Source organism: Nilaparvata lugens, chromosome 8 (genome assembly GCF_014356525.2).
Source record: "Nilaparvata lugens isolate BPH chromosome 8, ASM1435652v1, whole genome shotgun sequence".
NCBI lineage: Eukaryota > Metazoa > Arthropoda > Insecta > Hemiptera > Delphacidae > Nilaparvata > Nilaparvata lugens.
Window position 1 is genome coordinate 37,615,891 of NC_052511.1, and position 16,010 is coordinate 37,631,900.

Here is a 16,010-nt window from a genome sequence, read left to right on the forward strand (position 1 = left end):
AGCTGAATTCAAAGACAGAACTAGTTAATCAAATATAGTTAATCAGTTTACAGTTTACATCAACGTTTAACGTTCACTTAAGAAGTTGAATTGAGAGAATTTAGTACTAGTTTTATTGATCTAGTTGAAAAGTTTAGAGTTCACATTAACGTTTAACGTTCAATCAACACTTCTACAAGTTGTTGGATTCAGAGACTGAACAAGTTCAATTAATCTAGTTGAGTACTAGTTTACAGTTCATATTGACGTTTAACGTTCATTCAACACTTCGACAAGTTGTTGGATTCAAAGACTACTCTAGTTTAATTTATTAATCTAATAGATCAGTTTACAGTGACACATCAACGTTTAAAACGTTGATGAGTTTAAACGTTCACTGAGCATGCACCTCACACATCCTCAGAACCATTTTCACTAAGAATCCCTCATCATGAAACTAGGAATCAAAACATGCGAAATTTTATACAAAAACTCCGGGTACCAATGTATACCCGACTGTATACTATACGAGCGTCTTTTCCTAAGATAGTTATGATGGTCCCACGTGTTTGTGGTTAAGGGATGCGAGGCAAAAGTCCAGAACCTCGTCAAACTTTCTTTAAGGTTAAGATAGATTCTTAACGGCGCGAAGCTTAGATGCGCCACAAACTGACTATTAATTAACGCGTAGCATGAAGCTGATACACCGTTGACGACTATTGTACCGGTGCGGGTTAGGGGTGCATACACACCGGCGGTTGTAAATGTATCTATGGTTAGCACTTGGTCTATGATGGGATCCCCACCGGAGGTGTTAGCTAGTAAAACAGAATCACCCGGTTTCACACTGTCCGCAAAAACTGCTTCGAAACTCAGCGCCGGTTTCTGGGAGTTAACTCGGAGGAGAAGATGTGAGGGAGTCATCTTGATGACGGCGCCTGTCTTCGTGGCGATCCTGAGGAAGGGACGCGTCTCCTGAGGATCGCGGTCTAGGAAGAGGATGACCTCGCTGAAGACGGTGCGACCTGTGTCGGGGTCGACGGCCATGATCTCGTCGCCGAGTCGGACCTCCTCTAGTTTCAGCTGACGGCCGTCTGATGTCGTCACCAGGCTGTCGCCCGTGAAGCAGCCGCCTGTCTTGCCGACTTGTGACGAATCTGCAACAAAAAGAGACGGAATTAGGTTGGAAGTTGTGAAACTCAAAATATGCTACGAAAAAGCATTTGTAGACTTATGTCCCTTAATCGAAAGTTCGAAACATCAACAGTTGCTATTAAACAAGTCAAGTCTTATATATTTCCCTTATTCACACGCGCTTTTTCGTATTTACAAAAAAGACTGAGATGTCAATAGATGTTTACAGTGGAGTAGCCTATTTAGACTAGTGAGTATAGAATACTCACTGATACTATATTAGACTTATTAGAAACGAAGGTCTTGATAGATATTGAGGAAAAACAAACACTAAATTCACAATGGTAATCAAATCAAATTTATTTCCATTCAAAATACAGTTCACAAACATAAATATAAATAATATTTTTCTGGAAATCAAATTACAGTTTACAGTACTATATCAACGTAATGTTACGTTCAATCGTAACGAGGTCCACGTTATAATGGCAGTGTTTCATTCGCATTGCTATCCTCGTCTTTCATTCAACAAAGCAGATAGCGCTATCTCCTTTTTCTCGCTTTGCTCAGATCGTAACGATCTGGCAACAGAGCAAATCGAGAAAGAGATAGCGCTATCCGCTTTGCTGAATGATAGACAAGGATAGCAATACCATTGCTAATCAAACACTGCCATTATAACCTGGATCTCACTATAGTTGTATCATTCAAAGCAAGTGTCAGTTCATAATATTTTAATAACCGAAAATAATATTTGCTTTTCTCAATGGACAAACTCAGTGAAAACATTCAAGTAATATTCCATGTTTCAACTGAAAGAGACTCCAATTCAATTCTCAATTTAGGCCGCCAAGAAATTGGATTTAGTGGACTGTCATAATCGGTATCATCACTTCGATTTGGATTAATTATCTTTAATTTATTATTATTTAATTTATTAGACTATTTAATATTATCATAGAGAAACATTAGCGTAAGTAGATATCCCATGGTATAGGGCGTTTATGTCGCAACTTTTACTGTTATTTCAAGCCGATTACTGCCGATTATTGTGGATTTTTACTGTTTTGACTGGATAAGAGTTTATGAACAGCATAATATGAGAGACTACCAGCGTCATAAAGCTTCACAGGAAAGAACTACGTGGACTATCAGCTTGAGATAACAGTAAAAGTTGCGACATAAACACCCTATACCATGGGATATCTACTTATGCTATTGTTTCTCTATGATATTATCTTCAATTTGGACTAAACTTAGATTTTGGAACACCAAACTCATATACCTCCTCTTCCATTACAACTGGAAGTGCATATTGTTGAAAAGTGCGTGAAGCTGAAAAAACTCCCAAACTTATTTCTGTAAACTATGGGAAGTTCTACACATTTTTGAATAACAGTGCTCCTCTATACACCCATTATTAGCGTTGTTTGAATAGTACACATTCCCAGCTGCCTCTCTAATCTTTGTCCAGCATTTGCTAATATGCCCGACAAATCAGGCATATCCCACTCGCAAAAATTCACAGGACCGCCTCTGCGTTCAAACTGTCAAAACGTCAATTTTGAAATTAAGTAGGCTCGTTTGCCACACTGAAAACAGCTCATCTTCTTCTCTGAAAACGAATCTCCACTTCTTGACGTGACAAACACCAATTAAATTGAGTCCTTCAGTGACTACCTTTTCTGTAGTTTCATTCCTCTAAACTGGGGAGGGCTCGAACTCAACAAACCTGAACGGTTCACACGAAATCATCCTTTCACTTTTGTCAACCCTTTTGATTGAAACTTTGAAGGATGGAATTGTTTGGTTTAGTTACAAACTCAAACTTTGGTTTCCTGAGGAGAAAATGATAGTGTATCGGCTGTCATGTCATTTCTTCCGAAGGAAGAGAATGATTTTCCCTTGGAAACTATACGAGAAATGAGATTGTGAGATGATGGAGAGTTTGAAAAATAAATAATCAAAACTATTTTAATATTAAAAGTCAATATTTGCTTGTTTTCTGTCTGTCAATTAGTTTGAGTTTTCAGTCTATTAGTTTAATCTTCCCCAAATTTCGATAGCTTTAGAACATCTATACTAGCCCTCTGTAAAACCGGAAATAGAAAGGTACATAAAAACTGGTACATAATTGTCGAATTATGCATTAGTAGTCTTACGCCCATATGCACCATCTCAGTTGAACGAAGATGTAATCAGCTGTTGGTTTAAACATGTAATGAAGGACATTGTAACTATTGCTTCACTTAATCGTAGTTTAGCGTTGAACGTGGATGGTATATACGACCATCTCAGTTTACTCGTATAATAGGTACAGTACCATGTTTCAAATTTATTGTTTACATCAGCAATACAACAAAATACAAAACATCCCATCAGATACCTATAACCGTAGAGGAACGATAGCATAGATATCGCATGGTATAGGGCGTTTATGTCGCAACTTTTACTGTTATCCCAAGCTGATAGTTCACATAGCTCTTTCCTATGCAGCTGTGTGACCCTGGTAGTCTCTCAAATTGTGCCGTTCATACACTCTCACCCCAACAAAACAGTAAAAATTGTCAATAATCGACAGTAATCGGCTTGAGATAACAGTAAAAGTTGTGACATAAATTCCCTATACCATGGGATATCTACTTATGCTATTCTTTCTCTATGATATTATCTTCAATTTGGACTAAACATAGATTTTTGACCACCAAACTCATATACCTCCTCTTCCATTACAACTGGAAGTGCATATTGTTGAAAAGTGCGTGAAACTGAAAAAACTCCCAAACTTATTTCTGTAAACTATGGGAAGTTCTACACATTTTTGAATAACAGTGCTCCTCTAAACACCCATTATTAGCGTTGTTTGAATAGTACACATTCCCAGCTGTCTCTCTAATCTTTGTCCAGCATTTGCTAATATGCCCGACAAATCAGGCATATCCCACTCGCAAAAATTCACAGGACCGCCTCTGCGTTCCAACTGTCAAAACGTCAATTTCCAAATTAAGTAGGCTCGTTTACCACACTGAAAACAGCTCATCTTCTTCTCTGAAAACGAATCTCCACTTCTTGACGTGACAAACACCAATTAAATTGAGTCCTTCAGTGACTACCTTTTCTGTAGTTTCATTCCTCTAAACTGGGGAGGGCTCGAACTCAACAAACCTGAACGGTTCACACGAAATATCCTTTCACTTTTGTCAACCCTTTTGATTGAAACTTTGAAGGATGGAATTGTTTGGTTTAGTTACAAACTCAAACTTTGGTTTCCTGAGAAGAAAATGATAGTGTATCGGCTGTCATGTGATTTCTTCCGAAGGAAGAGAACGATTTTCCCTTGTAAACTATGAGAACTGAGATTGCGAGATGATGGAGAGTTTGCAAAGTAAATAATCAAAACTCTTTTAATATTAAAAGTCAATATTTGCTTGTTTTCCGTCTGTCAATTAGTTTGAGTTTTCAGTCTATCAGCTCAAATTTCGATAGCTTTAGAACATCTTTACTAGCCCTCTGTAAAACCGGAAATACATAAAAGGCGAATTGTGCATTAGTAGGCCTATTCTTAAGCCCATATTATGCACCACATTGGTGTTAACGGAGATGTGTCAGCTGTTGGTTTAAACATGTAATGAAGGACATTTTGTAATAAACGCGACTATAGCTTCATGTAATCGTAGTTAGCGTTCAACGTGGATGGTATATACGACCATCTCAGTTTACTCGTATAATACCATGTTTCAAGTTTATTGTTTACATCAGCAATACAACAAAATACAAAACATCCCATCAGATACCTATAACTAACAATAAGATACTAGACCTACTTCTAGAAGTAGACACTTATTTGACACTATATTATAATGTATCATTAATACAGTAGAAATTAACTTCAAACTTATAAGTACACAACTCATATAATATCGATATTATGTATTTATAATGAATATTCAAAACCACCTTGAAGATCATCATAAAGTCACTAATTGAATGTATAGTGAATAAGAATTTAAAATCTGCGACGTTATGATGGCAGTGTTTGATTAGCATTGGTATTGCTACCTTGTCTATCATTCAACAAAGCTGACAGTGCTTCCTCTTTCTCGCTTTGCTCTGTTGCCAGATCGTCTCTCAACAATGTAGAATTAATAATCAATCAACAACATATTTCATCTTAATTATGAAAATTCATAATAAAATTATTGAAAAAAATATAATTTCTCGCTTAATAAAATATAATTGATTATTTTAAACGAGAATGAACAGTTAATATTACATCAATAAACCTGTATCAGCTACCGTCTATAGAAGGTTTTTACAGGACAGAGGATCGGCAACGTTGTTCTCCTATCTTTCTCCACTGTCATTATAACGTGGACCTCACGTTAGGTAGGTTGTTGTTATAGTGAGTTGTTTCTCAGTTAATTGACTATTGACAGTTCAATAGTTCTTCTATAGGTCCTCAAATCCTGTATCTACATTTTATCTTCCATGACCAAATGATCTGACAATCCAGCCATACTTTTTAGCTTTATAAAAAGTACATACTTTAGCTTTTATTTGAATCCGATTATAATCAAATACTCTTTTATTTGAATCCAATTATAATCTAATACTCTTTCATTTAAATCCAATTATAAGTTAATGCTCTTCGAACTCTACCACTGTTTCACACTCAGATTGAATTCATTTAAATGTACATCTTCACTTTCTTGTTTCGGGATAAAAATTAAAAATTTACATAAAAATTAAAAGTCAAAGTTCTCATGTCAATATTATTTGAAAAGTAAATGTTGATAAGGGTACTCTGATTTTAAATTCTTATGTGAATGTACATCTATTTGTAAATCACGATTCATTGTTTTATTTTGAACTAGCAGGTAACCCGTGCTCCGCAACAGTCTATTTTTAACTTGAAAACTTGATCTTGTAGATTCTTGAAGAGTTTGAAATAGGCCTAGAACCATCCTCGGTTAATTAAGAATCTATTATGTAAAATTTCTAGTTATTCAGTTCAGTAGATTAGACGTGATGATGCGTCAAACACAATTCTCCTATCCCGTACGTGTATAAGCCAGTTCTTTCCTTATCTATATTTAACCCTTATGTATTTTCAGTATAGATATATCTCATTTTAGTTTTGATATGAATCGAGTTGACATAATGCTGGTTTGGAGCACTTCAAAGTCTATTACAATCCAATAAATAGAATGCAACCCTAGTTCCTAACATACAGTTGTATCTCAGTTATTCGACTATTGACAGTTGAAGAGTCCTTAGGAATCCTTAGAAGACCTCAGTCTCTAGATGCTGACTGAAGTAATTTCAGTATACCCTGACCTGGGACTCTGATAGTCAGTCAATAGAGCCTTCAAAGTCACGACCTGGGCTGAGCATTTGTGTGTGTGTGTTTGACGTAGGTCTGTCATTTCCTGCATAAATATTATTTGATTTGTTCTAGTTTGCTTGTCCACACTGAGGTCTGTGGGCAAGCAAACAACATAGGGCAGAGTTTGTTTTTCCCAGCCGACATGTGGATGAGAGGATGAAAAAAGGAAAGAGGAAAGAAGAAAAATGTATGAAGAAAGAAAGAAAAGTAAAAGTGAACGGAGAAAGAAAAATAAAGGGAGAGAGAAAAGTAAAGGGAGAGAGAAAATTAAATGAAGAAAGAGAAGAAGAGAAGAAAGAATAATTGTGGAGGAAGGGATAAAAGTGAATGGAGAGAAAAAAATAAAGGGAGAGAGAAAAGTAAAGTGAGAAATGTAAAGGAGGAAAGAAAAGTGAAGGAAGTAAGAAAAGAAAAGGAAGAAAGTAAAAGAAGAATAGTGAAGGAAGAGATAAAAGAAAGAGAGAAAGAATGAGAAAGAGAGAAAGAATGAGAAAGAGAGAAAGAAGAATAGTGAACGAAGAGAGAAAAGTAAAGGAAAGCTGATAAGGAGATTGAAATTGAGAAGGAGTAGTGGAAGAAATTTGGTCTGAAACAGAAGGAAAGAGGATCAATATGAACTTTGAACAAAATAGAGGAGAGGAAGAGAAGGAAGAAGTGGGAGAATGTAAGGGAAGGGAGGAGTGGAAGAGACCGAGAATAATGAAATTGAAACAAAAAAGAGACTAAGAATGAAGCGGAAGAGTAAGATGGAAAACAGAAAATTGAAATTGAGAACACTGAGAAGTGTAAGTAATTGACAGAAAAAGAAGTAAAGAGTATCAAAATTTAATGTAAACGAGAGAGAGAGGGAGAGAGAGTGAGTGAGAGGGAGAGAGAGTGAGAGACGTGGATAGAAGTGGGAGAGAATGAAGACGAGAAGTGGGAGAAATTGACAGGAAAAGGAGAAAAGAATATCAAAATGAAATGTGAACAAGAGAGAGAGACGAATATAAAAGTGGGAGAGAATGAAGAAGTGGGAAGACGTGAGAGAACGAAGAATTTAGAGGACCCTAGAAAAATGAAAAGAAAACTGAAGAGAGGCTGAGAATGAATGGGGAGAGTAAGATGAAAACAGAGTGAATAAATGAGAAGAAAGTGGGTGAACGAATACGGCAATGAAGGAGGAGCGAGAGAAAAATTAGAAGAAAATTTAATTTCAAGGTAAGAGAATATTATAGTTGTAATAGGAGTGGGAAGAAGAAGAAAAAGAAAAAGAAGAAGAAGAAGGAGAAGAAGAAGAAGAAGAAGAAGAAGAAGAAGAAGAAGAAGAAGAAGAAGAAGAAGAAGAAGAAGAAGAAGAATGACATACGACAATGAAGGAGGAGCGAGAGAAAAATTAGAAGAAAATTTAATTTCAAGGTAAGAGAATATATAGTTGTAATAGGAGTGGGAAGAAGAAGAAAAGAAGAAGAAGGAGAAGAAGAAGAAGAAGAAGAAGAAGAGAAGAAGAAGAAGAAGAAGAAGAAGAAGAAGAAGAAGAAGAAGAATGACATACGACAATGAAGGAGGAGCGAGAGAAAAATTAGAAGAAAATTTAATTTCAAGGTAAGAGAATATTATAGTTGTAATAGGAGTGGGAAGAAGAAGAAAAAGAAGAAGAAGAAGAAGAAGAAGAAGAAGAGATTCATTGTAGAGAACAGGAAAAATGAAAACAAATTGACATAAATGAGTGAGATCTGTACAAATATTGAAATATTAGTGTTGGAATGAGACAGCCATTTGTTTGACAATCATTAGCCGACAATTATTTAGTGACTCAATTCGTGACGAGAATAAATTATCAGTCCACACTTTTTCAAGTTTAACTCAGTTTTTTGCAGGATTTAGACTCATTATTCATACATGTTGAAATAAGTAGAGGAAATATAGTTAAATTTTTAAAGTATCAAGCAAGTATTTTTATGACTTCTTATTATTCAAAAGATTATTATTACCACTCATAAAATCACCCTTCATTTGATAGTTCAATGAAACCGTTTAATATTTTGACAAACGACCGTCAATAGATATTAGAGCAACACATTTTGAATATATATTTTTTTCATTTTCAATATTACTTTTGTTTGATAACAGATTTTGAAACTTCTATGTTATGGCCTCAATTGAATGAATTTCATTTGGCTGATGTAACAAGATCTCCGACTACAGAGAAGAAATTGAACGGACTTCAAATATATAAGGGTAAGCGAATATTAAGAATCACACTTTGAACTAAGAATTGAACGACAGTTTTTTAAAATAAAATTTTATTCATTTTTTACCCCACGGATGTTGATATTATTATGCCGGGTTTCACCAATAAGCTCGATCTTGATAATTTGAACATGGCTAATCAGGTACGGTTTACAAGTGCACTGGAACATTTGATTTCTATGGTGGTAGTTACTAGCGATAATTCCAGTTCACGTGTAAAAGCGTGATCGGTATGACCATGTTCAAATATCTTGACCGAGTTGGGTGAAACTAAACATTAATGTTTCAAATCAAATTAAATACTCCTACGAATCTGTGTGTTGGAAAGAGTTCTATGCTATTACAATACTGTAAAATTCATCAATAATAATTGCTCAGGTAGAATAGGTACAAATTCAAAGGGAAAGTTTGAATTTTGTTTGGTAAAGAAATAATGATATCTGTAAATTTCAACCTTAACCTATTAGAAAAAATAGTCTACTTCTGCGAGTAAATTGGCTAATTTTATTATAACTCCTCTGAGTTTCCACAATAACCTACTGGTAAAGGAATTATCTCACTTTTAAGAATGTGAAGTGAGTGTGTCACAGATTTCTCTAACAATATCTGTTGATCTCTGCAAGGTCGGCATTCAAACTCACATTACCGTATGCCTAGATTGTTAGGCTGCATTTTAAACCACTTTTGCAAATTCGTCGATGCGAAATGTTTTCTTAAGAAAACTGGTCATTGTTCTTCACAACACTAGCCTTCCATACATTTCCAGAAAGATTCATTCATGAAGTACACTGGTACGGAAAACATTGTTAAGTTGCTCTTTTCTAGGTTATGGGAAAATTTTGCTACGTTAATTGGCAACCGAGCTTCTCAATGGTGGTTTCTTTGGCTCCGCATTATCCGGACTCAACTATCCGGATAACGCATTATCAGGACTCAACTATCCGGATAATCCGCTGGCGTATTTTAGTGAGCCGGCTGAGCATGAATGAAATGGCTGGGAAGTGTCAGTCTGGAACGTTTTTCTCAATGATAGGGGTTTCTGCGTAAAATGATACACAGACGGATAACGGTGAACGTTTTTATGACTGTTGCTATGATTCTTCGAGAAATTCTTTCGCAGATTGTTCAAATCTGAGCTTAGATTGTTTAGTTTTTTATGTAATTTGAAGGAGAGTTCTAAAGTTAGCAAGGAGATTGAATTCTCATGAATTACAACTGAAGATAATTTGAGTAAAATTGAAACATGTAATTCTAAGAATAAGCCGTAGATATGATAGAATAATAAGATGATGATAAGATAGAATAATAAGATGATGAGAAGATGAAAAATCCAACTACAGATTTAATAAACCGAATCAGAATAAATGTAAAAGTAAATTTGAACCAAATCAGTTCATGATGATAGAACCAAGTATTAAACTACATATTCAATAAACCTACGGCTTATTCTTAGATTTACATAATTCAATTTTACTCAAATTATCTTCAGTTGTAATTCATGGGAAATCAGGGCCAGGATCGAGGGCCACAATCGAAGGGCCAGGATCTATTTGTGATCAACTCTCATTGCTTCAAGTCACAAGTTTCCTGTGTTCGCATTTAAGCACGTAGTAATAATCTGAATTATAATTACATGACAATTTGTGAGTTCAATGGATTGTATTTTTGTTCGAACGGCTTAATTATTTTATACGACTGATTCATAAAATATTCTGGGGTTCCACCTCGAATTTTTCTAACTACTCAACTTTTCCGACACGATCTTGAAGAATGCCTGATCCACCTCTAATTTTAGATGAATAGGGTAACATAATGAACAGTCAGTACAATGTCATTCAGCTGATGACCATTACAGTGCGGTATTTCAAATTATCTAATCAATCAGACAATAATGAATGGAGTCGTCTTCTCAAAGATCTTGTGAACCTTCATGTTCAATAGACGAACTTTCAATCTTGAAAATAATCTTCAACTCCAAAAACAATCTCCAGATTGAAGCGAATACTCCAAACGTTCACATTCTCTGCTTTTTAAACTCTATTGCATATTTTCACAATATTATTATTATTACATGCATTCGTACAAGTGATCTCTAGATCGAACAAATCCTTAAAATTCACAACATACTCGTACATTGAACCTTAAAACAATCCTTGAATTGACGTAGATAATATTAAAATAAAAATTCTTAACATACATTTAATCTCAAAACAATCCTCAAATTGACGAAGCGAATACCTATAAGCTTCTATACCTATTTCTGGATTCACTATGAATCAAAAAATAAATTCAAATCAAATCAGTTCACGACTATGAAAAATATATTCGTCTCTCAACATTTTCGTTGAGATTTGATTTATTAGCCGGCCTTCACTCATCTAAATAGCGGCACAGAAATAAAACGCGGGAGGTCCTTATTATACGATTCTTCCGAATTGCTTTCATCCATGTTTATCATCTCTTTACAATCATCATCACCTCGATTTGCATTCCACAGCTCGTGAGAAAAGTAGTCGAGCCACTTGTTTATTCGAAATTTATTAGTGATATGAAACCAGCGCCGGAGTCCGGCCTTAAATCTTGGCCCCAACATAAAACTACTTCTTATTAAATGATTCCACTTCTTTCTCCCTTCCAGTCTTCTTTGTTTCTCTTCTCTTTTTACGAGAAAGTTGTCTGCTGCGTCTCCATTTTGTTATCATTCACATTATTTCTGGTGGAAGGTTGTCTCCTAAAAGTCATCTTCCCCTTGAACGGAATCTGGGGAGAGTGAGAAGCTGAGAACATTGTTTTAGGATACTGAAATTAAAGTGATGCTACTTTTCTGAGGTGGTAGATATTCTTAATGAATGGGAACACTTGGGACGTATTTTTTAATGTAATATAAACTCTACTTAAGTATCACTCTTTTGCCTTATCTTTTACCATGAGTTCATGAGTAATACATAAACATAGTTTTAAAGGCTCTAAAGGATCTATTCAAGAAATACTTTTATCAAGGTGATAGATATTCTTTTAAATGAATGGGAGGAAATGAGAGCGTATTTTTAATGCCGTACATGTTGAACTGAATCTCTTAATCCCTCGTATAAACTGAAACTTCACTGAAGCATGGAAACCTCATTCTTATCATTACAAAATTTTTTATAATGTTATACTAAATATCTTAAGGGTCACTCTACAATTAAGTACGTAGCTGCATACTTCATACTATGCTCTTCGGGCTAAGCTATTCACCAAAATTCGAGAGAGAAACAGTTTTGTTGATTTTCTTGTTTCTGTCTCAATAATTGCATGATGAAGAGCAATTAAATAATATCTACCAGTGATTCTATTGAGGTGAATTTACTTTGAATTCCTAACATTCAATAATATCTTGCTTGTCACCAATATTGGAAATGATTTGAAACTAAGTCTGCATGCTTAAAAATATTGGTTCCGAGATACTTGGAAATTTCAATAATTGTTTCGTTGAATCTCTTGGAACACGCCTCTTCAAAAGAAAAACTTGAAATAACCAATAATTTGTTATTGAATAGAATTTATTCTTGCTTCTACGTGAATTTATGCATCACTTGGGCAATTGTTTGTTTTGAAATCCAACATGGCTGGCGCAGACGCAATAGCAACATTATAATATGCTGTTATTGGTCAGTGGGAGGAGTTTGTGAGTTATGGTTGACGACTTGTCATTGGCTGTTGGCTGAGTCAAGCCCCTCCCACTTGTTGAACGTTCTAGAAAGTAATTTCTTCTGATCAATCGTTCCTTATATGGATGGTATTTCATTCATTCTATTTCTCCTACTCTTCCAATTCTAATAAATAATTCAACTATTTTTGAAGAAAGAGGACATAGCACGGTACTTGTAAATTCAAACTGATGTTGAGCAATACAGCATGTTGCTTTATTTCTTCTAGAATGCATTTGTCTTTCACTTCATGCTTCCTATCCTGTCAACTCATTATATTTCAACTCATTCCTTACCACAAGAGTTTTTCTCATGATCTTTATTTTCTCTGAATTTTTTAAATCCTCGATTTCCGTTTTTATAAGTGCGAACGATTGTAGATTTAGTCCTCTGTCTCTTTTCTCTCAAGGTGCCGTTATGAGTTTCTCCTCTTTCAATTTCATTTATTTCACTCAGACTCAGCACTAACGCTTTTATGATCAACTTATTACTTTTCCTGGATATTTTGAAAGTTTTATAGCATGGTCCATGCAGGTTTGTTTCGTATTACTTCCAAAAACTGTCTTCCAATGTCTGGTTTAATTGCAGTCTTTTTTAGCATTTCACATACAGATTTAACCTTTCAAGTACAAAATTGTTATCCACGTGTCACAGTAATAGTGTTTTGTACTCTGGTACTCATGTGAAAGACAAACATGCTTTACTATAATTCATTCAAAGAGTTGTTTCCTACTACTTTCTCAAATCACACACAAATGCTCAATCATGATTTTCTATGTACTTCCTTTCTTATCTTCCTTTTCTCTCTCAATCCTCAATCATTTCATCTTTTGCTCATGCACGCTTACCTCAGGTCCTTATCGTCTTCCGTAGAATTCTTCCTATCGTGTTTGTACGAGTACTTCTTGCGTTTCTTCTTTCGTCGGTTTCTGCGTTCCTTGCCCTCTCCTAGATCTAAAATCACCCAACAATATTCAACAATTACTAGTCTTTCGAAAGGCGTTTATATGAAAAAGAGATTAGAATACCATGAAAAGTGTCCATTTTATTAGCCGATTCACTACAATATCCAGTATTGTTCATTCTATTTAAAGCTGCATCAAGTGTAATTTAACCTTGAATTGATTGAAGAGCTTAAACTTGTCATCAAAAATCGCGCTTCCATCAGGAAATTATGGAGCCTACTTCTTATTAGAACGTGATGAAGATATACCGAGAGATACCGATTTGATTACAGTTACTGAGATACTTATAACTTTGGGGACCTTAATGGCATGAGATATTTGGATTTGCTACTCTTTCATCTCATTCCATGTATGAGACGGGTTCCCACATATCAGTATCAGCATAGCCACCTCTACTACAGAGGTATTAGAGGTGGCTATGGTATCAGTGATCTGGTCCGTTGTAGCCCAGAATACAGCATTTAAATTATAGAAGTTTTCTCTGGTTGTAGTTAGAATATTCTTCCCATGAGTTATAATGGGATTATTCATATTCGCTCGGCTGGGGTTAGTGAGGATAGTTCTACTAGAACTCATGAGAATTATAATATTTACCAGTCACTGACTCTGATACTGATAAATGTTAAAATCCGGCAATCCGCCTCCATCCAGTCTCCAATGATCCGATTTTCTTTGTTATACCAACAGTGGAGGATTGATGTGGTTAAGGCCCAGGGGTGAAAAATAGATCAGAGGTCCTCCCAGACCTAAACCTCCCAGAGGTATCTTATCATCAGATATTCTTATACTCAAACCCCTAAAGACCCATGAAAATCTCACCCTTAAAACTAATTTAATCATATACACTTTCTTTTACATTCCTGATCTGACTGAGCAATATAACTGAATTCTTAATTTCAAATCCCTCTAGACTTACCCCTCGTTGCACGTACATCGGTTAACGTTTAATCACAATTGAATCTTATACTTTAATCGATATTACCGCTAACCGATGCATTTTGGTTGTACAAAACAGAAATTTCAAGCGATAACGCCATTTTAACGGCGATTAGCTGAAACGAAGAAAATTTGGTTGCACAAAGGTAGAAATCGAAAAATAACGCCGGTTAAAGTAATCGACGAAAAGATTTTTAACAGGCCATTCAGGGGGAATTAAATCCAACTAATGCCGATTAGGTACCTAGTGATGGCTGTCTTACAATTAGTTTTTGGTAAAAAAACTACAAAATTCAAAGTATGGGCTAAATATATGAATGAATTTCATTCGTTAATAAGATATAGGAGTGTATCTAGCTTATATAAGCATTCACAATTATTAGATTCTGATTTTTGAGGTTAGTTTTCGATCTGGTTCGTCTGCAGATAGCACTTGCACTAGCGACAGACAGAACATTTTTATGGTGCATGCCATAAAAATGGACCATGTGAACCATGTGGACCATGAATGGTCACTGCTTCAATAACATAACCTCAATTTTGTGTCATTTTTGTTCAGAATAATAACATCTGTCGGTTGAATTACAGTGTTGCCAGATTGTGAAACCGTTAAAATCTTGGTTAGTTAACCGGAAAACTTAATCGGGATTAAAAACTAACCAATCTTTGTGGAACAGAAATGAATCCGTTAAACTAACGCTGATTTGTTAATCAATAGCCTCCAGTGTGTTCTCTAACCGATTTCGAGGTAGGTTCTCCGATACAATCAGCCGTATTGGCTGATAATTTTTCGTAATTTTTTGTCTTTTGCAGCTTTAATATAATAAGATTTTACAGGCGTACGTGCAACTCCTAGCCTATGGAAATCCTACACTTAAAACTAATTTAATCATATCCTACAATTTCTTTTACAACCCTGATCGGACTGAGCAATGTAAATAAATTCTTAAACTCAAACCTCCTTAAACCTAAATATCCTAACTCATGAAAATCAAAACCCTTAAAACTAATTCAATCTTGGTTCTACTTTGTGCTACATACCTGATCTAACACTGCAGTGTATATGCGACCTCGACTCATAGTAAACCCAGTCGAATCCGGCCTCAACAGCCATGCGCGCGAGCATGCCGTACTTGGAGCGATCCCTGTCCGAGGTGGTCAGGTCGACGGCTCGGCCCTCGTAGTGCAGCGACTCCTCGGCGTGCTGGCCCTCCTCGTCCCAACCCTCGGTCACCCTCAGCCGAACTCCCGGCCACTGGTTCATCACGGAGATCGCCAGCGTGTTCAGGCGTTCTAGACACTTCTGTAATCAGAACAGAGAGGAAATATTGGGTTAGATATCGGTGAATGTAGATATAAATAGAGATAGAGGTATATAACCGAAATCGCAAGGGTGTTCAGGCGTTCTAGGAACTTCTGTAATTAGGAGAGAGAAGAAAAATTATGGGTAAGATACGGGGTTGATTTATGGAGAGAAAGCATGAAAAGTAATATGACATTCTGTGAAATGATATAGGTAGAGGTGTATAGAGGTGGATAGAGGTGTATCATCGAAATAACCAAAGTGTTGAGGCATTCTAGCTACTTCTGTAGTCAGGAGAGAAGAAATATTGGGTTAGATACGGGGTTGATTTATTGAGAGATAACTTAAAAGTAATATGAAATTCTGTGAAATGATATAGATACAGG

General features: G+C 35.7%; 1 protein-coding gene across 1 annotated transcript in view; it reads right to left on the minus strand.

The window, feature by feature from the left end:
- LOC111052047 (indian hedgehog protein) overlaps window positions 1–16,010 on the minus strand; it is a 111,990-nt gene continuing 95,980 nt past the window's right edge. Inside the window, exons 2-3 of the mRNA XM_022338664.2 lie at window positions 15,363–15,624; window positions 1–1,136 (exon numbers count right to left, since the gene is read on the minus strand). Of these exons, the coding sequence (XP_022194356.2) occupies window positions 415–1,136; window positions 15,363–15,624 (984 nt within the window). The 3' untranslated portion in view covers window positions 1–414. The remainder of the gene's footprint in view (window positions 1,137–15,362; window positions 15,625–16,010) is intronic.